This window comes from Diabrotica virgifera, chromosome 2, assembly GCF_917563875.1.
Source record: "Diabrotica virgifera virgifera chromosome 2, PGI_DIABVI_V3a".
NCBI classification, from domain to species: domain Eukaryota; kingdom Metazoa; phylum Arthropoda; class Insecta; order Coleoptera; family Chrysomelidae; genus Diabrotica; species Diabrotica virgifera.
Genome location: NC_065444.1, coordinates 1,358,321 through 1,386,319, shown reverse-complemented (window position 1 = coordinate 1,386,319; position 27,999 = coordinate 1,358,321). Strand labels below are relative to the sequence as shown.

At 32.9% G+C, this 27,999-nt stretch overlaps 2 protein-coding genes across 7 annotated transcripts; both read left to right on the top strand.

Annotated features, from left to right (window-relative positions):
• Positions 1-68: 68 nt before the first annotated feature.
• On the top strand, positions 69-14,566 carry LOC126880372 (uncharacterized). The gene is made up of 3 exons (XM_050644197.1): positions 69-588; positions 1,135-1,262; positions 14,555-14,566. The coding sequence occupies exons 1-3, from the start codon at positions 69-71 to the stop codon at positions 14,564-14,566; spliced, it is 660 nt and encodes a 219-aa protein (XP_050500154.1).
• LOC114335430 (jerky protein homolog-like) lies at positions 1,129-27,847 on the top strand. 6 transcript variants are annotated; one of them, XM_050643309.1, is made up of 3 exons: positions 1,129-1,262; positions 17,951-18,151; positions 20,236-24,679. In XM_050643309.1, the coding sequence occupies exons 2-3, from the start codon at positions 17,972-17,974 to the stop codon at positions 20,428-20,430; spliced, it is 375 nt and encodes a 124-aa protein (XP_050499266.1). In that variant the 5' UTR covers positions 1,129-1,262; positions 17,951-17,971; the 3' UTR covers positions 20,431-24,679. The 6 variants fall into 6 exon arrangements, with proteins under 6 accessions (XP_050499266.1, XP_050499264.1, XP_050499263.1 ...); XM_050643307.1 differs by lacking the exon at positions 1,129-1,262 and adding an exon at positions 6,563-6,640; XM_050643306.1 differs by lacking the exon at positions 1,129-1,262 and adding an exon at positions 10,240-10,427 and having other exon boundaries at positions 20,236-27,847.
• Positions 27,848-27,999: the final 152 nt, after the last annotated feature.

Genomic DNA, 27,999 nt, shown 5'->3' with positions numbered 1-27,999 from the left:
CTACAGCCGGTACAAACACGAGTTCCTCGACTACAACTGCGATAGTTGCACCTGCTACAGCTCCAGTAATGTCTACACAAGTTTCTACATTCCAGTTTTCCGTTGAACCTTTTAACCAGACAGCTACAAAATGGTCCAGGTGGGTAAAACGGCTGGAAGGAGCATACAAAGTTTTTAAAATTCCAGAGGAAATGAAATTGCCCTATTTACTACATTACATGGGGTCGGAAGCATACGATACACTGTGCGATAAACTAGCTCCAGAGGTCCCTGAAGACAAGTCATATGAGGATACAGTTAAGTTAATGGATAATTTTTACAACCCTGCACCACTTGAAATTGCTGAAATATTTAGGTTTCAATCAAAAAGACAAGCAGAAGGCGAAAGTATACAAGAATACCTACATTCTCTACAGAAACTTGCCATAAACTGCAACTTTTCCACATATTTAAAAAGTGCTATACGAAATCAGTTTGTTTTTGGTTTACAGTCAAAGAGGATTCAAGCCAGACTATTAGAAACAAAGGGATTGGACTTGGACCGAGCCGTAGAAATTGCAGCAAGCATGGAAACTTCAGAAAAGGATAGTAATCAATTTTCTCACAACAATAATTACAATCAGGCTAGTATAAATGTTTTAAATGCGAAAGCAAAAAGTTTTCATAAAAATACAAACACTAGTAAATTTAATGATAATAATACAGTAAATAATCATAGTAGCTCTCCTAATAATACTTTTACAATGTCAAATAACCGTAATAGGGCTTGTTATAGATGCGGAGACACCTCGCATTTAGCCGATAAATGTAATAAAAAGCATTTAATCTGTAACTTTTGTAAAAACGTCGGACACATTCAAAAAGTTTGTTTAAAGGCACAACAAAATTCACACAGGCAAGTAAATTCAGTAAACTCTGCTCAAGAGGTCTTAGAAGTAAATGCTGGGAATTGCAAAGATAAATTTTTTATAAATTTAAAAGTGAATGGTAATATTTTAAATTTTGAAATTGATTCTGGCGCTGCTGTTACAATCATAAATAAAAATATATTTGAAAAATATTTTCCTGCATTACAATTACAAAAATCGGATGTTAAATTAACTACATACTGCAAAAATAATTTGAATGTTTTAGGTTTAGTTTCAGTGGAGGTTGAGCACCAGGAATTAAAGCACACTCTAAAGTTGTATGTGGTGGATGGTGATGGCTACTCACTGGTTGGTCGAGAGTGGATACATGCTCTGGAAATCAATTTACATCAGGTAAATACAATTCTACATGAAAATTTTGAAATTGCAACTTTGTTAGATAAATATAAACATTTATTTGAAAAGTCAGTTGGTGAAATAAAAGGGTTAGAGGCTGAAATTTATCTAAAACCTGGTACTAAAGCAAAATTTTGTAAGGCCCGTCCTGTAGCTTTTGCATTACGCCCTAAAGTTGAGGCAGAATTAGAGTCCTTAGTAAATCAGGGAGTCTTAAAGAAAGTAGCATTTTCGGACTGGGCAACTCCTATTGTTCCTGTAGTTAAACAAAATGGGGACATACGCATTTGTGGTGATTTTAAAATCACATTAAACCCTTGCATTGAAGTGGATGAATACCCTTTACCTACACCAGATGACCTACTTTCCCAATTAGCAGGTGGGGACAAATATACAAAAATAGATATTACGAAAGCTTACTTACACTTGCCAATAAAAGATGAAATGAAACATTTACTTACATTAAACACCCATAAAGGTTTATTTCAACCAAATCGATTAATGTTTGGAATTGCTAGTGCTCCTGCCAAATGGCAACGTTTAATGGAGCAAATGCTACAAGGAATAGATGGTATTTCAATATTTCAGGATGATATAAGAATTACAGCTCCAAATAATACCTTACATTTACAAAGACTTGAACAAGTTTTAAAGAAATTATCTGAACATAATTTACATATAAATTTGGATAAAAGCGAATTTTTCAAAGACGAGATTGACTACTGTGGATATAAGATGAGTAAAACGGGTGTGTCTACTAGTGCAGATAAGGTAACTGCAATTGCAAATGCTCCAATACCTACAAACAGAACTCAAGTTCGGAGTTTCTGTGGCCTAATTAATTATTACAGACGTTTTTTAAAAGATACTTCTACAATTTTACAACCATTAAATAATTTACTTAAAAAGAATGTCAATTTTAAATGGTCGAATACTTGTCAAACTGCGTTTGACAAAGCAAAAAAACTCATTTGTTCTAGAAATGTTTTATGTCACTATGACCCAAATTTACCATTAGTCCTAGCAACTGATGCATCACCCTATGGGGTAGGTGCAGTACTTTCACATATCTTTTCAGATGGTACAGAGAGACCCTTACAGTTTGCTTCTCAAACTCTTACTACTACACAGCAAAGGTACTCACAAATAGACAAAGAAGCTTACAGCATAATTTTTGGAGTAAAAAAATTTTACAATTATTTATGTGCTAGGAAATTTACTTTGCTCACTGATCATAAACCGTTAGTTCAAATTTTTGCACCTGATAAAAGCCTACCAGTTTTAAGTGCAACAAGAATGCAACATTATGCAATTTTCTTACAAGGTTTGAATTATGACATTCGTTACAAAAATACAGATTCTCATCTCAATGCTGACGCACTTTCACGTCTACCTATAAAATCAGAACAAAATTTCACACATGATGAGCCAGATATTTTTGAAATAAATCAAATTGAAACTTTGCCTACAAATATTAGAGATCTAGCTTTTCATACAAAAAATGATCATACCTTAAAAAAATTACTTGTTGGGTTAAAAACAGGAAAACCTGTTGATAAACGATTTAGCTTCAATATAAATCAAGCTGAATTTTCATTACAATCTGATGTTATTATGAGAGGACAAAGAGTAGTTATACCTACTAAATTGAGAAATAAAATTTTGACAGAATTACATACTGCACATTTTGGAATAGTTAGAATGAAATCTTTAGCTCGTAGTTATTGCTGGTGGCCTCACATAGACCAGGATATTGAGTCACTTTGTAAAAATTGTTTAGAGTGCAATAAGCACAAGAACAACCCAATTAAAGATAATTCTCATATATGGGAGCCACCAAAATTTTGTTTTGAACGAGTGCATGCTGATTACGCTGGACCTTTCAATGGAGGTTATTATTTTATATTGGTAGATTCCTTCAGTAAATGGCCTGAAATTCATTTTACAAAAAATACTACTACAAAAACTACTATTGAAATTTGCCGAAAAATTTTTACAACTTTTGGTATTCCTAAAGTTTTTGTTACAGACAATGGTAGACAATTTGACTCTCATGAGTTTAGAACTTTTATGAAAGATAATGGAATTACACAAAAATTTACTGCACCCTACCATCCTGCAACTAATGGACAGGGAGAGAGATATGTCCAAATACTAAAAAAATGTTTAAGGGCTATGCGAAGTGAGGGAAATGACAGGGAGTTTGAATTATGTAAGCTACTTATGCAATACCGCAGAAGCCCACATACAGTTACAGGTAAAAGTCCCTCAGAACTTATGTTAGGAAGACAAATAAGGAATAGATTAGATTTACTTAAACCTTCATGTAGTGATAGAGTTACCTATACTGATATGAGTCTAAGAAACTTTGATATAGGAACTAGGGTTTCCGTGAGGGATTATTTTCATTCTAAATGGCAATTTGGCATTATTGTACTCAGATTAGGGTTATTGCATTATTTAATTCAGTTAGATGATGGTAGAACATGGAAACGTCATGTAGACCAAATACGGCAAATTGGGGAATATACTCCATCTCAAAATAATCCAACATGTTACATTCCGGATACCATTACTCACAATTTGATTCCGAGGGAGGCATCAATTCCAGAGCACAGTGTCTCACCACCACCTACCGAAGTGATTACTGATGAATCCGAAATTTCAAACAATATGGAAAGTTCGAATAGTGTACCTGGGGCTCAAACTGAAACTGAGGAACCCATTTTAAGGCGTTCCACTAGAGTAAGGAAACCTGTTACCAGACTGAATTTGTAAGTACTTTTACTTCTAGTTAACTTTTGTAATTCATGGTCAAGGGAGGAGGTGTTATGTTCGTGTAAAACTCCCTTAACCATGAATGTAGGTTGGTACTACTGTCATCTGAACGACAGCGGTCACATACTTAATACTGCGATAGAAAATGGAAACCATGTGCATAATTCTTTAAAATAAAGTATTTTACATCGAGTATTATTTCATTACAAATACTTACGTCCTTTAAGTACAAAGGACTTGACAATAATATCGCCGAAATATTTATGTAATCAAATAAAAATTTTAACTCTGATAATAATATAACCTTAAAATAGTGACAGACCAGCAAAAAAAGAAGAAGAAAACCAATCATAGAGGTATATATTAACATAGAGGGAGCCTACCTTCCACGACAAATGGACTGGTTTGCTGCATCTCTTTCTAACACATTATAAATCTATGATGAAATTCAGTGTGAATATAGGCACGGAAGAGGAGGACAACCGTAGCAGCTTTACTATGCGTAAGAGTGAAATAGTACTAATCCAAATTAATAAAAAAGATGGTGTCGTCACTTCGCTCTGAATGATACTCTCTCTATGCCAAAATATAACTCTATGGCCCCAATGTCACGTCTAAAACATAGAGAAATAAAAAAAATCTCTTATTCTTCTCTTCTCTTTTTATTTCTCTATGATCTAAACTAGAAGAATATATACCTCGTCCAATTTACTTACCGTTACACGTCATCCGCGCCATAGCCTGTGACACGATACCAACTCGAAATATTTAGGCGGTGAGTGTGTTCTTTTTTAGAATCAAAATTATTCTAAAGGGGAACACACCTACCGCCTAGATATTCCGTGTTGGTATCGTGTCACAGGCTATGGCGCGGATGACGTGCAACGGTAAGTAAATTAGGCATTCCAAATCACGTGATATAATATGGCTGCTGGATGGCAAAACTGTCATCCATAGGCGTATCCAATTATTAAACCACTTCATATTTAATTTGCTATCACAATTTCACAGATTTCGCTACACAATTAACAAAAAAACAAAACCAAACAGGATATTCTTTACAAATTTGTCAATATTTAATGTAAACATTAGATACGCGATGGCCACCCCCCTTATCTATGTCTATGGCCATGTCAGTTTAGCCCTTAGACAAGGAAAAAAGAGAGGACGGGTAACACTCATTTAAAACACACGTTCCAAAAGTGAAGCCATAGATAAATAATATAGTATTACCGGATAGATAGGCAACTCGCTGTAAAAATTTGGTTCCTTTCGCCACATGCGACCGTAGTGTTAACTAATCACCATTTGGCGGGAAATTTAAATGGACAAGCATTAATTTCATCCGTTCAGCGCCTCTTGCGGGCCCTTTTGTTACTAATTAAAATATCTTCTTATTTTACGAGAAATAATCTCACCTATATTATTAAAATAAAATACCAGAACTTACAAAGCTTGTTAAAGTATTTTATTTAAATAATATCTAAGTACTACTTATAACTTATTCGGAATTCCCAAGTTACAAAATGTATATGTTATTTTTGCTGTCAAATTTAGTAAGGAAAAGGGATATAAAAAAAGTTAGACAATGTTTTTGTAAATATAGGTACCTACGTGTATTTATTTGTTGTTTCGTTTCAGATAAAACAGTTATAAACTAATTACTATTTACCTATCTATGCATTTTTCTAACTTTTCTATGATTTGTAAACAACCGTACACAACAATAATAAACCATGTTCAGTTTTTTTATTAACACAACACAAAACTTCTTTCGTTTCGTAACTAAAACAAAACTACACTTTATCAACGAAGGATAAGGAACCAACTTAAATTGAAATTACTAAGAACAAATCGTTAAAGATAATACAAAACTGTAAACTAATGGAAAATTATTTCCACTAACTTTCATTGTCATTACTTTTGACAGAATTGACATTGCCGAGTTAAGCCTCGTTTGATTATTTTATTTGTGACATTCAGATATGGCGTTAACATAAATGATTGGTTAAAGTCTTCGTGAGCGAGATAGGCTGTCATTTCTCTTTATTAGCTGACCGTAGTGAAAGTGATGGGGGAAATTCCCCAGTTTGTTCATATAAGATTCCAGGGCATGAGTGAAGCCAGTTTTTGGTTTGTTTGTCACCAGAAACATGGCGGTCACGTCAAAAATAACAATGGGTTGCCAGTGGTGGGTGTTCGTTGAAGGTTAAAATTTCATAAAAAATAAAGTAAATCATCATCTAAAATTCGTAATAAAAACATATGTACGTATTGAAACATATGTACGTAATATGAGCAACTTAATAAAACATTTACCGTACACAAATTCTTCATTTTAAATACATTTCATGTTTTTATTTTAAATACTCAATGCATAACAATACCCCAAAGATACGTCAATGATCAAAATCTCTGGGCCCTGGGCCCTGATTCTAAATCAAATTTCGACCAAAAACAAGTCGCTTTCAATATGGCGACTGTCGAAATTATTTGACACGGACACGGAGATGAATGAATGGCCAAAACCAAAAGCGAGGTTAGGTTTAGTTTAGATGTGTTTTGTTTATTTCTTGCAAGGAAAACTAAATCAAAAGGTATTATAATATAGCTGGGTTTAATTGAAATTTGCTTGTTTTGAGGAATTAGATAGAATAGTATTAAATTAGAAATATAATAATTGAGAATGTCCACAACATGAATCATCAAGTCAATGAAAGATGTGAGGTAATAATCTGGGAAAATTAGTAAAAAACAAGGAAAATTAATTACCAGCTATTTTATTGCTTGACATGCTGAAATCAAATCTTAAGATTTCCTATATTAGTAATATAGCTGTGCAAAGTCCACAGAAAGTGTGCTATTTTGTTTATAAACAAATTAGCACTCCGAAATCTTTTTTTTTTATTATTGCTCTATAACTCCGAAAATTTTAACTTTAAACCAAAACACTCACATAAAAATTGACAGTAATTTAATTCTGCACATTGATAATTTATTCCAATTTCCTTCGACGGAAATTTTCTTCGGAAAATTCGGGTTTTCCAAACAAAATCTTTAATTTTCAACTAAAATTTGAGGGAAGTAATTATTTATCAATAATTAAATAATTTGGTGACAGTGACATAAATCTTTTTTGTTATGAGTGTCTTGAAGATATGAAAATTTGTATGTACAAAGAGGACCGGAATTAAAAGGTATCTAATGGTTCAAAGATTAAAATCCTGTTGTTTATAACTCTGTCGCAAATGCCGGTCAAATTTGACCGGTTATACCTGGAATCACTCCTCGCAATTCAATTTGTTTTTCTTCGAAAAGGACACAGAAGCCGTGCTCTTTTCAACAGCGTTAACTTAATTTAATTTAATCTAATATTTTCTGAGGGGTTCTATTTGTTTATAAGCCAAAAAATTGTTTCTTTATAACATTCCTGAGACCGCTCAAATGGTCCAATTTCAATCCTGTAAGGTACGTTGAATAGGTATAGTGCTTTTTTATATGAAAATCATAGTTATTCTGGTGTATCATAATCTTTCTGGTTATTATTTCGACCGAAATTTTTTAATTAACATTTTAATTATTGCTAAACTATTGGTTAGATTGTCGCCGGTCTCCTGATATACAGAGAGGGGCTAAATTATGGAATAAATTCATTTTCTCTAAAATGGACGATTTTAGAGAAAAATCCCGAAACAGGTCGATTTTTATTTTTAAATTAAATTTCTTGGCATATATTTCAAACTAGTGACGTCATCCATCCGAGCGTGATGACGTAATTATTTTTTTAAATAGGAATATGGGTTCGTGTTGTAGCTCATTTACAAAGGCGTTCAATGCTCTATTCAGTATTATAAACATTAATATCATTATTTATACAGGGAGGCCAAAAAAAAATTTTGAATTAAATTAATTGACGCAAGAAGAAGAATGCATGTAATTTATTTAACTCAAAATACATTCTATTGCTGTCAGAAAATAGAAAAAAATGTTTATTTTGCAAATAAACATTGCTTTTAGCTTAAATTAAAAGTTCAAACTGCCAATAGGTAGGAGGGAGGCTGTTTGTGATTTAATTTAAGCGAAAAGAAATGTTTATTTGTGAAATAAACCTTTTTTTCTATTTTCTGACAGCAGTACAATGTATTTTGAGTTAAATAAATTACATACATTCTTCTTTTTGCGCCAATTAATTTAATTCAAAATTTTTTTTGGCAACCCTGTATAAATACCTAATGATATTAATGTTTATATTACTGAATAGAGAATTAAACGCCCTTTCAAATGACTTACCACACGACCCCTATTCCCATTAACAAAATTATCGATTACGTCATCACGCTCAGATGGATGACGTCACTAGTATGAAATATAAGCCAAAAAATTGTAATTTAAAAATAAAAATCGACCTCTTTCGGGATTTTGCTCCAAAATCGTCCGTTTTAAAGAAATGAATTTATTCCATAATTTAGCCCCTCTGTATAATCTACTATAATAAATCTTTCATGTCTTCAATTATTTAATTATTTATAAATAATTAGGTACTTCCCTAAAATTTTAATTGAAAATGGCAGATTTTTTGGGAAAACTCGGATTTTCTGAGTAAAATTTTTGTTGAAGGAAATCGGAAAAAAAATAACTTTGTGCAGAACTAAATTACGGTGAATTTTTATTTGAGTGTTTTTGGCTCAAAGGAAAAATTATAGGAGTTACAGACCACTAATTGAAAAAAAAAAAGAAGATTTAGGAGTGCTAATTTGTTTATAAATAAAATAACACACTTTCTGCGGACTTGTCATACCCCATATTACTAATATATGCAATCTTAAGATTCGATTTTAGCAATAAAATAGCTGGTAAATAATTTTTCCCAAAAATGGTATTTTTTCGATAATTTTCCCAGACTATCAACAAAATCCAAGAAACCGAAGCGCCAACCCAAATTCTGAGCAGTCTCAACATGATAAGGTTAATATCCCCAAGAATCGCTATACTCTCCGGCTGTCATGGCGGTGTCGAAATGAAATTGCGACTGTCGAAATGAATTAGAATCAGCTGCACGCGGATCACGAAACTCGACTCGACTAAATCGACTTAACTCGTTATCGAGTCTATTGAGTTGTTCACGAACCTCGAACGAGTAGAAAACGAGTTTCTCGATTGTACCTAACTTCTGTTCAGTTTATGTAGGCAACCGAAGACTCGTTCAAAACGTTTATTTTCGTTGTTTAAGGTTAAAATAATTGTCGTTATTGTTGTTACGGTTGATTTAAATTGAAATAACAATGTCAACTAGATCAACCCCAAAACAGTGGGCAATTTTATTAGATTCATTTGTTCTGGGCTATACCAAAATTAAATTCCTCTCCCAAACACCTTTGATATGACCATGTTGCGTAAAAACGTAAACTACATACACAGAACTATACTTTCTACAGTTATTCCTCTAGCTACTTTTCTCTCTGCTACATGATGGCTTACAAATTGGATGAGTATTGATGCTAAGTCCTTAGAGAGTCTGAATAACTCTTTTTTCAGGCAGTTCAAATGCCCGAGTTCGAATGCAGTTTGTCTTGGTTTGTCTGAGTTATCCACGTTTACGAACCAATGCAAGATTTTCTTGCCTTCTTTGAATTTTCAGTAAATGTTCTGGAACAATTGGCAGCATACTTGTTATTTTAATTAAGAAATTAACCAATTTGGTCCAAAGCACTTGTGATTTTATATAAGATTAAGTTTTTATAGAAAATAATTAGAAATATAGAGTTTTTATATATAAAAAAAAATTTCATTTCGTATAAAACACACTAATAATTACTAGCATAACCTTCAAAACTGGTTAACTCGACACCTTTAGGGTTGTCGAGAGATTTTGGTAGAGTCGAGTCGATTTATCGAGTGTCGTGAAACAAAGTTCCCGATTATCGAGTTAACTCGATCGATTAAAGTCGATAATCGAGTTTCGTGATCCGCCTCCTGGTAGTCCCATAGAGGTATATATTAACATAGAGGGAGCCTACCTTCCGCGCTTCCTGACGACAAGATCTCATGGACTGGTTTGCGGCATCTCTTTCTAACACATTGTATCGAAAATCTATGATGACATTCAGTGTGAATATAGGCACGGAAGAGGAGGACAACTGTAGCAGCTTTACTATAGTAAGAGTGAAACAGCACTAATCCAAATAAAAAAGATGGTGTCGTCACTTCGCTCTGAATGACACTCTCTCTATGCTAAAATATAACTCTATGGATAGTCCTGTGTCGGTTTGGCTTCACTTTTGGTCATAAGATTACTCGTCCTCTCTCTTTCCTTGTCTAAGGTTTAGCCATCCACCGGCCACCACTTCACATAACCTACAAATTTCAAATTTAAATTAAAGTCCGGTAATACTATATTATTTATCTACGATTAAAGTTGTAAATTTATTGTAAAACAGTGTGTACAAGTTTGATTTTAATACCAATTAATACTGTGGTATGAGTTTGTCTCTGTTTTACAAATACAAATAATAAGAGTATAAAAGGAAAGCACAAAATTATATTCCTGTAGTGAAAATTGAAAATTATGTATAATTCATATTTTTGGAAATACGTTATTTAATTAATTACAGGTAAAATTGTGTGGTTTCTACTGTATGGTTATTATTTTATTGTCATTTTTTATTACTCTTTTTTGTTTGTATGTTTGCTATTCTAACCAGATAAATAGTCCAGGAACCGAAGTGGATAGTCGGATCAAAATCTATATGATGCCGAAAGGCGCTTTCACCATGGGAGTGGTTGCCCCATCTCGGGGGTGGAAATTTTTTATTATATTTTGACTGCAAAAGTTGATAAAACATTCATTTTAACCCTCGTAAGGCGGTCCTTATAGACTGGGAGATATTATACAGAAGTTCTGCCACGATTTTCTAAGTCCTGCCTTTTGCAATACTGGAAGGGTAGACGATGTAATTACAATCTGTGGAAACATCCACAAATTTCCTGTGACATTTTCCTGTAAAAATTAGATTTTCCCAAAAAATAAAAATAGGGATTTGCGATGAATTTCTAAGTCCTGCCATATCCGTAGATAGAGAGGATACTATCGATTTTATGAAGAAAATTTTTTGGGCAGGACGGTCGCAAAAGTACTTAGGGAGTATACATATATACAAATATGTAATGAAAATAATGAAATTTTCATGATTTTCTAAGTCCTGCCAACTTAATAAACTAAACATATTTATTTCAAAATGATCAAAAAAATATTGGCATGACGTCTCCTAATGTTTAAGTATACTTGTCCCTTGGAAAATTCTGCGGAAAATTCTCACCCTGATTCCGTGATTTTCTAAGTCCTGCCTTTAAAAAGTTATAATACTCAAATACAATCAATACCTTTTCGGTACTCGGCAGGAAGGTTAAACGGTTCTTGTAAGACGGCAGGAGTCCTAGATTTGTAAGAAAATTCGTGAAAAAGTCAACGATTTTCTAAGTCATGCCATTTTGCACATGTTTCAAGAATCTTAATATAAGTCTATATACAAAGAGGCAGGATGGTTTTATGGTTATTTTGTATACAGGGTGGGGCATTAGTGTGGGCTAGTCCAATTACTCGTTTGTCGTAAGATATACGAAAAAAGTTATTTAGGTAAAACATGTGCCACAGTTAGTATGTTTGCTATATATATATATATATATATATATATATATTTATATATTTTTCTGTATAATTTAACAGTATTTTCTAATATACAGGGCTACCCGTTTTTACAGGGTGACAAAAATTTATGTTTTTTTAAATGGAATACCCTGTATATTTTTACATTTTTGGATTCTACTCGATGTTCTCTTTAATAAAATATAGTGTTTTGAAATATTATACGAGGTAGTTTAAAATATAATTACGTTTTTTTTTAATTTTGTAGGAACATTCACACCCTATACATATTGTTAGTGATTTGATATCCAAACTTCTATTAATTTATGTTAAACGATTTTTAATATAGTCTACTATTGTCAGTTATTAATAGTATACCAAAATGTTTAATTTTAGTATACGGGGTTGGTTGAAACTTGAAACTCGGAATGAGTATTTTTTGAGTTTTCTTAAATGGGACACCCTGTATTTTAGTATTATAATAAAATGATATTTTATGGTACCTTTTTATTTGCTAAGCATTTTCTATACCATATTTATATATTAATTTCGGCAGTAAATTGATACAGACAGATTACTCAGGTGGTTTTTGGGGTTTCTGAACAAGAATGTCACATTAGAACAGATATTTACCTAGTGCTCGGGGTGACTGATATACACGCCGTATTCTTAAATTTCGAGGCTTTCAGACACTAAAGTGATGCAAGTAGATTTCTCGAAGAGTTTTGTGGTTGCTGAACATGAATACGCCATCAGAATCAACCTCCAAAAACTCTCTTAAATTCGAGATCAGTCACCCTGGGCACCAAGTGCTCCGAGGGTCGGTTGTAATGTCATATTCGTGTTCGGCCATCCCAAAAACCATCGAAAATTCTGTTTTTTTTAATTTATTGCCGATATCCCACGAAACTCCAGATGGCGTGCCTTAGCAGCAACTCTGGGCACTAGGTGATTCAGCGGTCGGTTCTGCTTGCGTATTCGTAACTCCATAAACCTCCCAAATAACAAAATTTTGCCCTTCATACACCGATTTTGACAGGTTTATGCACTTTTGGATGCATGTTATGCACTAAAATGCAATTTCCACCCATTTTTATATTATACACCTTTTCCTGATGTTATCCTGAACACAATGCAAAAAGTTGCAAGTAGATAGATGCTGTATTTAAAAATCGATTCACCTCTGGAAGAGAAATAAACGTAGCAGTTTTCGTTTTTCTAAATATAATTTTTCTAAATTCTTTTAAACTCAAAAAACCAAAAAACAAAAAATTTTTCACATCGATTTTTCTAGAACACTGCGTATTCTTCTGAGTTAAAGCAAAAGTACCTTTTAGTACAAAACTATCCCAGAATTCAATAATCCAGTGTCAGAGATGCTTAAAAGTTAGACAGAAAAGTTATTCGATAATATATCCGTTTCCGTACCCAAACGGACCCCTATGACCGGTACTAAAAATTGACAATTAATAATTGACATTTGACAATTGACCTCTGGAAGATAAATAAGTGTACCAGTTTTCGTTTTTCCAAATAAAAGCGTTCTGCAGCTATTTTAAAGAAACTAATTACAAGACATCGATATGCTTCTTCTAGACGAAGCATATCGAAGTAGAGGTCGTCCGCCAACCAGATGGTCTGATGACATTTGTAAAGTTGTAAACGGTTTTAGATTAGTGTTTTTTAAGCATACTCGACATGGTATGACTCAAGAAAAATGTGGTGATATGAATATGTTTGTATAACACCCTGAAATAATTTTACAGACAGATAATTTAATTTTTTTATACGAAATAACTATACAACCATCCTGCCTCTTTGAAAATAGATTTATATTAACCTTCTTGAGATATGTGCAAAATGGCATGACTTAGAAAATCGTGTAATTTTCCACGAATTTTCTTACAAATTTTTTAACTATATATAGTAAAAAAGGTGTAACTAAACATCCTGCCATTTTGCATAATGTATACTGAAATTATTTATTTTGTAACAAAATTTATTTTATGACTTAGAAAATCACGGAACCAGAGTGAAAATTTTATACAAAATTTTCCAAGAAACAAGTGCAGTTAAACATTAGGTGACGTCATGCCAATATTTTTTTTGGTCATTTTGAAATAAATATAATTAATTTATTAAGTTGGCAGGACTTAAAAAATCATGAAAATTTCATTATTTTCATTACATATTTGTATATATGTATACTCCCTAAGTACTTTTGCGACCGTCCTGCCCAAAAAATTTTCTTCATAAAATAGATAATATCCTGTTATTCTATGGATATTTGGTTATTTTTTATTCATGGAAAATCTAATTTTCACAGAAAAATGTCACAGGAAACCCGTGGATTTTTTCACAAATTGTAAGTACCTTCTCTAACCTTCCAGTATTGCAAAGGGCAGGACTTAAAAAATCGTGGTTGAACTTCTGTTAATATCTCCCGGTTTATTAGGTTCTTACGTAAACAACGGTGCGGGGTGTATTTGCACCCCATCCGTATATCCCGTTTTTTATATCTGAACGTCGGGGAGATTAATTTGAAAGATAATTAGGACTTGTTTATTATACAGTGGAACCTGCTTAATTCGAACTTCCATAATTCGAAATCTTCTTTAATTCGAATTTTTATTTTGGTCCCTAGCATTTCCTATATAAGTAATGGTAAAAAGTCGTGAATAATTCGAATTATATTTTGGATAATTCGAACTTTTCTGCTATCTTTTCTGAATATCCTGTATTATTATTGGTATTTTTGGCCGAATTTTGTTAGCCCATTTTTTTAGGTTGAAAAAACTCGGGCAAGAATAGGAACAAAAACATCTCCAAGCAATAAAAATGATCAACTACTGATATTTATCATTTGCAGATGTTTTTGTAGCTAATCCTTGTTTTTTTAGATTTATTTTTTTAATTAGAATTTTTGGATAATTCGAATTTTTTTAACGGTCCCCTGAGATTCGAATTATCCAAGTTTCACTGTACTATGAAACATAATTTTGCAAACAAAGTACTCATTTCTTCTTAAAAAAAAAATATTATCGTTGCAAGACAAACAGGAAATTTTTCACAGAGTGAGCAACACAAAGTTTTTACACAAAATACAGTTATGCGGGGACTTTCGGTCTTTTTTCTCTGACATAAGTAATACCGACCTTGTCCCATAGGTTAGTTAGTTCCAGGTGGAACATCAGAAACATCCAATTCAGGATATGAAATTTTCATCATTTGCACCATACAGTTATTTTTTCCAAAAAAGCACAAAACGCAAAGAGTTTTAAATGCTGTAATGGGTGGAATGCGTTTATAATTGAATTTATTGCGAATAAAAAAATGGACAAAAATCAAAAAAAATTATTAAAAAAGATAGGTGAGAAAAACGAGGTCTGGGGTGCAGCTGCACCCCGCACCGCGTTACGAGGGTTAAGCAAAAAATGTTCTAGGTATAGGGGAGAGTTGGACAAAACCGGGTAGGTTGATAAAACCGGGTATCCCTTAATTCTTCTAACTGTCTGCTGCTATCTATTAGACAATGTTAAAATTAGTGTCCCTTTACCACCAACAGTCGTGTGTATTCATTTCTACCTCATTTGAGTAATCTGTGCTGGAGCAGTAAGACCTCACCTGTTTTTTGATGCAGGAAACTCGATTTTTAAGGTAAGTTTATAGCTGTTTTCTCCTCTAATGAATAACTAATGGCCATTTCAAAATTTAATACATGTAACCTAGTATATTACCTTTAATTTGGCCAAAAATTTTGAATATTATATCATAACTTAAAAATTTAAATTACATTTAATGTCTTGTTTACGAGTTTGACAAAACCGGGTAGTCCGAAAATCGACAAAACCGGGTACCCGATTTTATCAGACCTGTTGTTACTTCTAGTTTCTGCAGTGGTTTTTTTGCTTTTAGTTAACTACATGTGGCTTCTTCTGTTGAAGAAGCTAGTAAGAAAGCTAGTAGGAAAATTTAAAAAATCTCTAGTCGTAAAAAAATTAAAACTAAATGAACTGGACAAAAACAAAGAAAAAACGTGTAAAAAGGGCTCCAAAGGGCATCAAAAACAAAATTTTGGAGAGTTTGGAGGAAGAAGATAATAATGACTATGCGTGTCTATATTAAAATTAACTATTTTCAAATTATAATGCGAAGGAAGGCTGGATAAAATGTGTGTCTTGCACCAAATGGGCTTATGACGCCTGTAGTGCCTGATGATGTAGATGAAGTTTTTATTTGTGACTTCTGTTCATAGATTTTCGATTTTTGTTCACATACTTTTAATAAATATTTTATTTTCTGCCCATTAGTCTTTTTACATGGTAATTAAGTTACTACCCGGTTTTATCAGACCGGTTGGACAAAACAGGGTATTTTGCAATATTTTAATAAAAATAAAAAAAAATAAAAATCTAAGAACATTTTTAAAAATTGATATTGGCATATCAAACTTAAGTCATTTGAGAATATTTCAATCTGCAGCAAACATTTGCTACTCTCATATAGCAAAAGATACAGACGGTTGTTGGAGTGGTACCCGGTTTTGTCCAACTCTCCCCTACATTTTTTTGATAAAATGAATAGTTTTCGATTTATTCACTATGGAAAGTATTAGATTTATATCGAAAAAATCAATGTTTTTTGATATTATACTCATTTACGATTCACTCAATTTTTGCTGTAGAAAATTTTTTTTCAAGCCAAGTTCTTGGGAATTAAATAACCTACAATTTCATATTTAAACATTTTTTCGTATCTCTAAAGCTAATCTTTCTATTCTGAAGAAAATGGCATTTTTTACCAAACTACAAAAATTCCTTATTCGTTTTTAACTAAAATTTTTTAAAAACTAATCATTCTAAGCCAGTCAAACTTCTGGAATCTGTTAATAATGCATAAATAAAGGAGAATAAATAAGACCAATGACTAAAAACACTGGAAAAGTGACGGAAGAAATCAAGCAAAGGATAATCCTAGCGAACAAATGCTATTTTGGACGGAGTAGACATTTGAGAAGCAGAAACTTAAGCCAAAAAACAAAAATAACTATATATAAAACCCTTATACAACCAGTGTTGACATATGGATCAGAGACATGGACCGTCTCCAAGGCAGATGAAAACCTTCTGCTTATATTTGAATGAAGGATCCTGAGAGGCATATTCGGTGGCATCTGTGAAAATGGTGTTTGGAGGAGGAGGTACAACTAGGAGGTATACCACAGATATAAACATATATTTGGTGGTAAAGACGTAGTATCTCTTATAAGAATAGGAAGACTAAGATGGGTAGGACATCTAGCAAGATCACAGCATAACAACCCTCCTAGAAGAATCCTTATGTCACAATCTGTGGGAAGTAGAAATAGGGGTAGGCCAAAACTTAGATGGAAGGATGGTGTAGATGAAGATGGGGGAAAAATAGGCGCAGCAAACTGGCAACGGTTGGCAATAGATAGGACTGACTGGCGTAATAGACTTAAGAAGGTTGAGGCTCTTTCATAGAGCTGTAGCACAATTGATGATGATGACTAAAAACACCGCTAACTTATATTATTATGCTTCCAATTGGATTTCTCCTTTTTCTGTTCAAAAAAATATATTGATTTTTTAACCGTAACTTTTTTTATTTTGTATCCTAGAAAGTTTGTTAAAAAAGAATTTTGTTGGTTTTTACAAGATCTATAAGGCTATTAATATTAAATCTTTTTAAAATCCTCAGTCACAAAAAGAGGTGACTTTATGTGTGTGTATTTTGTGTTTTATTGGCACAGGTTTTCACAACCAACTGGCCAGTCAATTTCTTAATGATTTTTTAGACTATACTTATCACTAACTCAGGGAAGTAATGTGTAGTGTTTGTGTTGAGTAAGTGTCTTGTTACTTTGCAAAGTCGACCTCATTGTCTTTGCAAAGAGACGCTAATTGTATCCGAACATCTGCGGTCCCTCCGGTGAGTATCGATCCCACAAGGACGGAAACTATTTTAATTTATTTATAATAAACGAAAAATGTCTGACCCCAGTGAGATTCGAACTCACGACCATTCGAACCTTTTGATCCAAAGGTAGGAGCTCTTACCACTGAGCCACAGAGGGGGATGGAGGTGATTTTGAAAGGGTTGGTAAATGTGGTTATTTTACATGGCCACTTTTACATTTACATGGATCAATTTGATTGCTTCATCCAAATTGAAAGGCAAAGGTGAACCGTGTAATTTCGCCTTTACAGCAAACAACCGAATGTAATTTTAAAACTTGTTTCAGTAAAACCTCAAATCCCAAGAAATGGCTGGTTATAGAACTGCTTACACAATTGATGAGGACAACATGATACTGGAAATAATAACTGCCACAGAAGGATATTATTATCTGAGGGGTAGAGCATATTGGATAGATTTGGTCAATCTAGGACGATTCAATAAATGCCGCACTTGGATGAGTATTCAGAATCGTTTTGAAAAAAAGGTAAGTTACATTCAATAGACAACTATAGAAAATACAGTAAAACCTCGATATAACGGACTAATTGGGGGACGGGATGTCCTTTAAAGCTGAAAGTCTGTTGTATAAAAATAGGTTAAAAATCAATCAAAAAAATGTTTTTTTGAAACTATGTAGCTACTCTATTTATATACAGTGTACAAATTTGTAAGTTAAAAAAGGAATAAAGTTTTGTTCACTACTTTTTTACTTTTCTACTTCATCTACAAACTTTCTGCAATATATACTCATTTGGTTGTCAAAATTATTCACTGATTCATAGGTTGAATAAGCTATGTATTTTTTGGAAAACATACAATTAAAGTTGCCATCTTCTGAATTTAGAATACTTTCAGGGGGATTAGCATAGCAGGAGCTTTGTCTAAAATCAGTTCGTCTCTTTAGGCGGTATTATACCAGTTTCTTCTCTTGAAATTTTCTCACTGCAGGTACAAATCCTTTAAAAACCAATTTTTGAAAATATCTGGTGAACCATGCCCTATTAGAGCTATATAATATGAAACGGGCAGATGATGCATTTTGATGATTATATCTTTGACAACACTAGGGGCCGGTTGTTCGAACGCTAATCAACAATGATCACTATCAAGTATTTAATTACTGTCACCAACTGTCAATGTCAACTTTTATTGGGTTACTGAAAACATAATTGATTATAATTATGAGATTAGTTAATCAATTAACATAACAATTATTAACATAATTGATTAAGTAATTTCATAATTGTAATCAATAATGATGATTTTAGCAAAACCCAATCAAAGTTGACATTGACAGTTGGTGACAGTAATTAAATATTTGATAATGATCATTGTTGATTAGCGTTCGAACAACCGGCCCTAAGTTTACGAGATTTGCCAACAATTATAATAGTCAATCCATGCGGTCCATCAGCGTTAGCACAAAGCAGTGCCGAGATCCTGTCCTTGTTGTTTTTCCTTCTAGAATTCGATGTTACATACTTTTTTGCATTCAAATTTTTTTTTACATTTGATCTGATTTTTTGTCCTTTAAATAGAGGTCCGTTCTATGAGTTTGTACTGTACTGTAAGTGTGGCACTATGAGACCACTTTGATTAAAACCATTCTCGTCTTTAAAAATGTAGTGACAATAATTACTAATTTTTTATTTACAATGTGCAGTTTACTGTTTTGTAAAATTTTTATTTTGAATGATCTTTTTTATTACATAAAGCCCCATCAATCATGGAAAGTTATTAGCGGATGTTGAATGATTATAGCAAGGATCACCAATTATGTTGCCTGAGGGTCCATTTCGAAAACCCATGACACTTCCGGGGTTCGGATTTAATGCTACCTGTTTCTGGTTGATTTTTTTCTGTAACTAAGTATAGTGTTGAATAAATTTTTGGAACTTATTTAAACAATAATGCATTTAACACCTTGAGTGCGTTACGAGGCATATATGTCCCGTATACCCCATTTGCCACAATGCGTTATGACACAGTTGACGCAGTCAATGTGGGGTCAGTATCACGAAAATATTTAGGTCTACTGCGGACAAAGTAAAGAACTTGCCCCATAAAATACTAATTAAAAATTCAGATAGTTTTTCGTAACATGCACATGTTACTGGTCGAAAAATCTTGATAGATCTAGCTCGATATACACAGGCATAATGAGTCACCATGATAGTTCTGGTTTGTACTAGTACATTTTTCAGTGAACGCTGGGAGCTTAGTCTACAATATAAAAAATTTATATATTTTTTAATCTCTATAATTGAATGGTGGGCTACAACAATGTTGTAAGCGACAGAATCGAGATTATGCAGGAGATGAAAAAAACACATTGACAAGCCATTTATGAACATACGGATACCAACATTGCGGTACGAAAAACTCAGGGAAGGCAAAATATTTTTAGCCAGATTGAAAGATGCTCGCATTGGTCTTTGGATATACAATAATATTGCATTAAAACCTCACTTTGACCCAATATGTCGCTTACAACATTGTTGTAGTCCACCATTCAATTTTTTTGTTGATTAATGTTTTTTCTCTATGCATTAATTAATTTTTTTGCAGATTTTACCCGACATTATGAATTCTAACTATTTAATTCCCGAAATTGAAAAACATAAGATAGTCTTGGCTTGGGAGCAGACTGCAGATGATTTTTGTTCTGATGATTCTGTTAGTGATGATAATGACGATGATACTGGTATTGATGAAGACAATACAGATAAACCAATAGTATCTAGTACAATAAAAAAAAGATAAAACTCAGAAACCTTTGACTCAGATTAAAATTCAAGGATTAAAAGAAGGGATTTAAGTGGAGGCCAATTCAAATCTAATTTCGTTTTAGAAATTTTAACTTTTATTTATAGGCTATTGATTATATATGTTCAAAATAAGAGAGCTAAAAGGAACTACAACGTTAACGGGGTTTTATTGTTTCATATGGCCAGTGGACCTCAAAATATGAAAAAACCGCGGAGTGCTACCATATAAAGGGGTGCGTTTATGAGAAAGAGGGGAATTAGTCCATAGGCACAGGGTGCATTAGGGTGAGTTCCATGCACTTTTGGTACAAACACGTCTACAGAAAAAAAAGCTTCTAAAGTAATTTTTTTGCAAAAATATATTAAAAAAAAGCAAAAAAAAACACGAAAAAAAGAAATTTTGTTTTTTGCTCCATAACTTTTTTCCGCGGGGATATAGGTATAGGCATTGCTAGCCATAGAAAAAAAATCTATCGTTTCTCCTTAAAATGACGTGTGGTAGTCTTTATGATTTATAATTTCCGAAATATGATTTTTCAAAATTCGCTACTCACAGCATTTTTGGGTAATTTTCCCTATTATTTCCCGAGCATTGTTCCGTAACTTTTTTCTACGCATTTCTAGGTATATATGCAAAGGTACATTTAATAGGAAGAGAAGTCAATTACCATTAAAACGGTCTATTGTGTAAGGTTGTACGACTATTATTCTGTATTTTTTAAGCCAGTTATGGTTTTTCAAAGTTTTATACTTTTAATGATTTTTGATTTTTTTACGATTATTTTTTAAATTTCTCAATATAACTGTTTTTCTTGCAATAAAAAAGAAAGCTTATTTTCTTTACTTGAGAATGGTATACATATTGTAAAAAATTCTAGGAATATTTTTAAACAAGTATCCAAGGGTATCCGTAATTTGAGAAAAATTTTGAATTTTTTTTTCAATTCAAAGAATATAATTGCATATTAGAACATAATTTTTATTTCCAAATAACTTTTCTCAATAACACTTTTCCATATTGTGAAATACAGTACTTTACTCTTGAGCGAAATTCATATTTTTTAAAATACCTCATATACAATTGATAAAATTTGATATGTGATGATTGCTTGTTAGGTTTTAGGCTATGCAGAGCATTTTATGAAAGATAATATTTTTCATAAAATTAATAATAAATTAGTTTTCCATATGGTTCCAACTTAGTGGGACATATTGCATGTGTATATATGTCACACTTTGAAAAAGCATATATCTTGTTTAAAAATAGTCCTATAATTTTTTACAATACCCCATTTTAAAGTAAAGAAAATAAGCTTTCTTTTGTATTTGGCAATCGTAAAACATATCTATCAAAAATCGTTAAAAGTATAGAACTTTGAAAAAACATATACCTATTGCTTAAAAATAGTCATACAACCTTCCATAATAGACTATTTTAAAGCCAATTGACTTCTCTTCCTACTAAATATAGGATATTACATTGTACACACCTAAAACTGCGTAGAAAAAAGTTACAGAACAATGTTTGCGAAATAATAGGGAAAATGACCCAAAAATGCTGTGAGTAGCGAATTTTGAAAAATCATATTTCGGAAATTATAAATCCTAAAGACTACCACACGTCATTTTAAGAAGAAAGGATAGAAATTTATTTTCTGTGGGTAGCAATGCCTATACCTATATCCCTGTGGAAAAAAGTTATGGGACAAAAAACAAAATTCTGCTTTTTTTGAATCTGTTTTTGTAAAAAAAATATTTTTGACATTAAAAGGTGATATTTTGATAGTAAATTTAACCTGGAACAATTTTTCTGTAGACGTGTTTGTACCAAAACTGCATAGAACTCACCCTAGTGTACCCTGTCTAGGGACTAATTCACCCCTTTCTCAAACACGCACCCCTTTCAATGGTAGCATTTCGCGGTTTTTTTTATATGTAGAGTTCCATTGACCATTTGAAATGATAAAACTCCGTTAACGTTGTAGTTTTTTCTAAAGTACATAATCAATAGCCTCAAAGTAAGAAAACAAAAATATACTTACAGTCGGAAAAATGAAAGAATACCCATGAACGATCACATCAATCACATATTTTGTATTTGCTATTTTTTTTTCCATAAATAACAAACGAGAGAGATAGATTGTCAATAATCTGAATAATATGTGATTGATGTGATCGTTCATGGGTATTCTTTCATTTTTCCGACTGTATATCAAAAGACATTTATGTTAATATTTCCCACTTCAATTCAAGTTTATTTTTAAGAAAAAAATGTGTTGTGTTTTATAAGTTTTTTTATCTGTTTTTAACTGTACAGAATATACAGTGATCACGTAAATGTTGGAATAAATTCATTTTTTCATGAATGGGCTATTTGGAAATAAATCCCGAAATAGGTCGATTTTTATTTTTAAATTGTTTTTTTTGCATATATACAGGGTTTCGAAGCCCAAATCGGGTTTCGTTGTCAAAATACAAAATACTACTAAAATAAACAAAAATGTTGTTACTAAGTAAAAAAATTCTAATAATTTATTTATAGTATTTTGTATTTTGACAACGAAACCCGATTTGGGCTTCGAAACGTTAATAAAATCTTTTTTTGGTAAAATTGTGGCTTATTTCCCATTATAAATAGTTGATTATAAAAATTCCACAAGGAAATAGCTTTAGAACAACATATACAGGGTGTCCAAAACTATCCCGACAAACGAAGACCGGAGATTCTTCAGATAATTTTAAGACAATTTAACCCAATTCACCTAGTCCGAACATGCTTCCTAAGGGAGCTAGAGCTCTTTGAAGATGGCGTCTTGGAATTAGTTTTTCTTAAATATCACCTTTTATTTAGAAAAACGAAAACTGGTACGCTGATTTGTCTTCCAAAGGTAAATACATTTCATCAATTACGAATTTCTAGTACCGGTTACAGGCGCCCTTTTTGGGTCTTTAACTTCTTAGCATTTCGACACCGGTAGGATGCATCGTTTTTTTAGAAAAATCGATTTGAAAGTTTTTCGTTTTTTGAATTCGAAAAAACTTTTTAGAAAAACACGGTATATTTTGCAGACTTACAGACAGAAGCAAGAGTATCTTTTAGTATTAGACCTCATAATTTAATCATCAAGTGTCAGAAATGCTTAAAAAGTAAAGACAAAGAAGTTAAATTCGCTAATGATGGAATCGATTTATCTCTGGAAAGTAAATAAGCGTACGAGTTTTCGTTTTTCTAAATAGAACCCATCTTTAAAGAGCTCGACTAGGTGAATTGCGTGAAATCGTCTTAAAATTATCTGAAGAATCTTCGGTCTTCGTTTGTCGAGAGAGTTTCTGGACACCCTGCATGTCATACTAGTGACGTCATCCATCTGGGCGTGATGACATAATCGATAATTTTTTTAAATGCGAATAGGGGTCGTGTCCTAGTTTATTTGAAAGGTTTATCAATTATTTTTTCAGTAATATAAATATTAATATATTTATTTAGACATTGTGTCCAAAAATAAATTTTTAAAATTAAATTGACACAAAAAGAAGAATATATGTACCTACCTAATGTATTTAATTCATAATACATTTTACCGCTGACAGAAAATACTGCCACTCACCTTACTCTTGGCAGTTTGAACATTTAATTTAAGCGAAAAGTAATATTTATTTGTAAAATAAACATCTTTTTCTGTTTTCCGACATAATTAATTTGTTTTAAATAAATTCTTCTTTTTGTGTCAATTTAATTAAAAAAGTGTGTGCACCCTGTAATTATACTAATGTTTATATTACTATTAGACAATTAACTAACCTTTCAAATGAACTAGCACAGGACCCCTATTCTCATTAAAAAGAATAATTGATTACATAGGCGTAACCAGGGGGAGGTTTTGGGGGTTGTAACCCTCCCCCATTTGGATGTAGGTACTTTGAGCTCTATATGCTTAACACCATTACTATTCCATACCCCCAGAGCCCATCAAGTAGTTGTAACCCCCCTTAGGATCATCCTGGTTACACCTCTGATTGAATACGTCATCACAGCCAGATAGATGATGTCAATAGTATGATATATATGCCAAAAAGTCAAAATTTAAAAATAAAAATGGACATGTTTCGGAATTTAATTCCAAAATCGCCCATTCATGAAAAAATAAATTTATTCCAACCTTTACGTTTTCACTGTATTAGCATCTTTTGTTTCTATATTATTTACCTCTGTGGCTATGTTAATACATTATTTGCCTTTTTAATGGTTTCCATGCTTTTTGTAAAAGCCACCCATTTGCTAATCACAAGAAAATCATATTTATACAATAAAAGAAGAGGCTAAGAAATGTATTTCGGACAGGAAATTAAATATGTGGTAGATATAAAGGAAAAACTATTTTAAAGGAAGATGGACCATGGAAGACTTCTAATACACAACACAACCGAATGGTATAATGTAAAATGTAGAAATACATTTTTTCATCAAATTGCTAACGGGTTATGACTGCTTCAAAACATGTACACAATCTGCTTCTTCTGGGTAGCTTCCATGACAATTTGCCGATATCGTTCTCGATCTTGCGCGGCATGTAACAATTCATCTGCTGATAAACCACTTCATTGACGAAGGTTTCGGAGCCATGAATATTTCTTCCATTCCCCTTTTTCCGTCGAGTATTAACTGCAGCATCCTGTATCTGCTACCTCTCATTATATGCCCGAGATATTCAAGTTTTTTCTTTTTTATCATCTTGATTAAGCCACCTTAGCCATTACCTACTCTGTTTAAGAGTTCTCTGTTTGAAATGCGGCGAACCCAAGATATTCTGAGCATTCTACGATATGACCACATCTCGAAGGCTTCTAATTTTATCATGTTAACCTTCATGATCCACGTTTTTCATAAATGCTCCTCTTGCAATTTCTATACGAGTTCTAATTTCTTCATCCGGATTTAGTGTCTCGTTTATCCAACATTCTAGGTACAGTAGAACCCCTCTAATCCGCCCTCGGATGATCCGACGCTCCGGGTAATCCGACCTGCCCGCATGCCCCGGCAAATTCCTTCAGTGCCTGCTCGCAATTCTTTCAGTGATATTTCGAACCTTGTGGTGTGTACATATGTTTTCAAAATGTCCGCGAAACGTAAACACATTACTCTTTCGTTAAGTGAAAAACTTGCAGTGCTTCAAAGGCTGGATAAAGGTGAATCACTACAAAAAATTGCCAAGGAACTGAACGTAGGCGTGACAACAATTAAGGATTGGAGAAAAAATCGGAAAGACATTGAATCATATACAATGACGATAGATGGAGAAAACACTCTTAAGAATCGAAAAACATTGAAAAAGCCTAAACTTGAACTGCTTGATAGTGCATTATGGATGTGGTTCAGCCAAGAAACAAGGAAGGGAACTCCGATATCTGGCCCAATCATAAAAGAAAAGGCAATAATTTTGCACAAAAAACTAGAAGTCGGAAGTGAGTTTAAAGCTAGTGAAGGCTGGATTGATCGCTGGAAAACCCGTCATGGTATCCGGTTTATCTCAATTTGTGGTGAAAAATTATCTGCTGATGCTGAGGCGGCTAACGAGTTTTCGGTGAAGTTTCAAGAAATCGTAAAAGAAAATGAACTGTTACCTTGCCAAGTCTATAACATAGACGAGACAGGCCTAAATTACAAAATGCTTCCCAGTAAAACCTTAAGTGCGCCAAATGAAACCGTAGCGGGAACGAAACTCTTAAAATATAGGTTAACTGTTACTCCTTGTAGCAATGCCGATGGTACACACAAGCTTTCCCTGTTTGTTATAGGCAAATCTAAGAAGCCCAGGGCTTTCAAAAACATCAATTTATCATCATTGCCGGTTTATTACCGCAATCAAAAATCTGCTTGGATGGACTGCAATATTTTCAAATCGTGGATTTTTGACGAGTTTGTGCCATGTGTTGAGAAGGATTTGAAAAAGAAAAATCTTAGAAAAATCCGAAGGATATGACATTTTTCAAGCCATGAAATCCTTCAACATTAAAGATGCTATCTATACAATGGCTGAGTCATGGGCAGAACTGAATCCTGACACGCTAAGAAAATCTTGGCGTAAGCTTTGGCCAGAAGTTATGACCGAAATTGACCAGATCGAAGATGAGCAAAACGACATGCAGGAAATCGTTAAAAATCTTTAAACCCTGAATAATTCAATCCCTGCTGGTGAAGTTGAAGAGTGGATTGAACAAGGCGACAAAAACTGCGAAACCAGTGAAGTGCTGAATGATGACGACATTGTTGCCGCGGTTTTGGAACATGATGATGATGAAAACGTGAACTCAGAATCCGACAGTGATGTTGACGAGCCTCCTGTCCAGATTTCACACACCGATGCCAAGAATGCATTTGAAATCGGCCTTCAGTACATAGAGCAGAATCCAGCATCAACACCGATGGACATCTTGTGGATCAAAAATTGGAGAAACATTGCAACTAAGTCCAGAATTTCGTCTCGTGAACAGAAATCTATCACTGACTTTTTTTCCAAGTAGACTACTAATTTTTTCAGTACATATGTACCTTTTTTTTGCAATTACATAATTTAATAAATACATAACAAAGAATTCTGGCATTTTAATGCAATATAATTATGTACATATGTATGGTTATTATATCACTGAAGAGAATAATACAGGCTTTTTTTCTTGTACAGACGTATTTAATGACTTTTTCTGATAATCCGACCTTTTTTGCGTTCCGACCATACTCCTAGTCCCGAGGGTGACGGATTAGAGGGGTTCTACTGTATACCTATAGTAAAGATTTTTGAGCAATAATGTCGTACATGTCCAGCACTGGCGAAGCGTCCATGTAACCGCTGTTACCATTGGTAACAGTTAAAAAAATAAATATTTTATGACTACTATGAAATAATTCCATTTATATTTTTTACCAACGAAATATTTGTTAATATACATAGTACCTAATTCAGTAAATAGCCAACTAGATGCACGAAAATATTGGGAGGTTATGTAAATCCGTTTGACATTATTATACTTTGTTACCACTTCTGGTTGTGGCAACGAAGGATGATTCTCGCTATCGCTCGGGACTGGCTTGTTTCTGAAAATTTTGAAGGAGCGACGGCTCCAGAGAGGGCGCGTGGGCACGCTGTGTATATCAGTATTGTAACCATTTTTTAATTTGGTAACGTTAGTTTAGTACCTATTACAGATTACAGTGTGCGTGCATTTGACATTTGAACATGGAAGAGTGTTGCTGCGTAATCAATCAACTACTTGAAAAGTCATTCTCCTTGTATATTTTTTTATATATAATTTTGAAGAAAAAAATGAAATTAAAGAAAATAGAAGACTTAAAATATAAACATAGTTTTCAAAATATGTTCTTTTTCCTACTTGTTCATTTTTTTATGTTAATTTTATGGTAGAATAATATGTTTAGTTTTTATTGTTATACCTATTACATATACATAATTACTCATGGTTAACAATTAAAAATAACAGCTCAGTAATAAAATAATGACAAAATTTCTTCAGAATCCTTTAGGGGGCTTTCAACTTTGATTCAGTC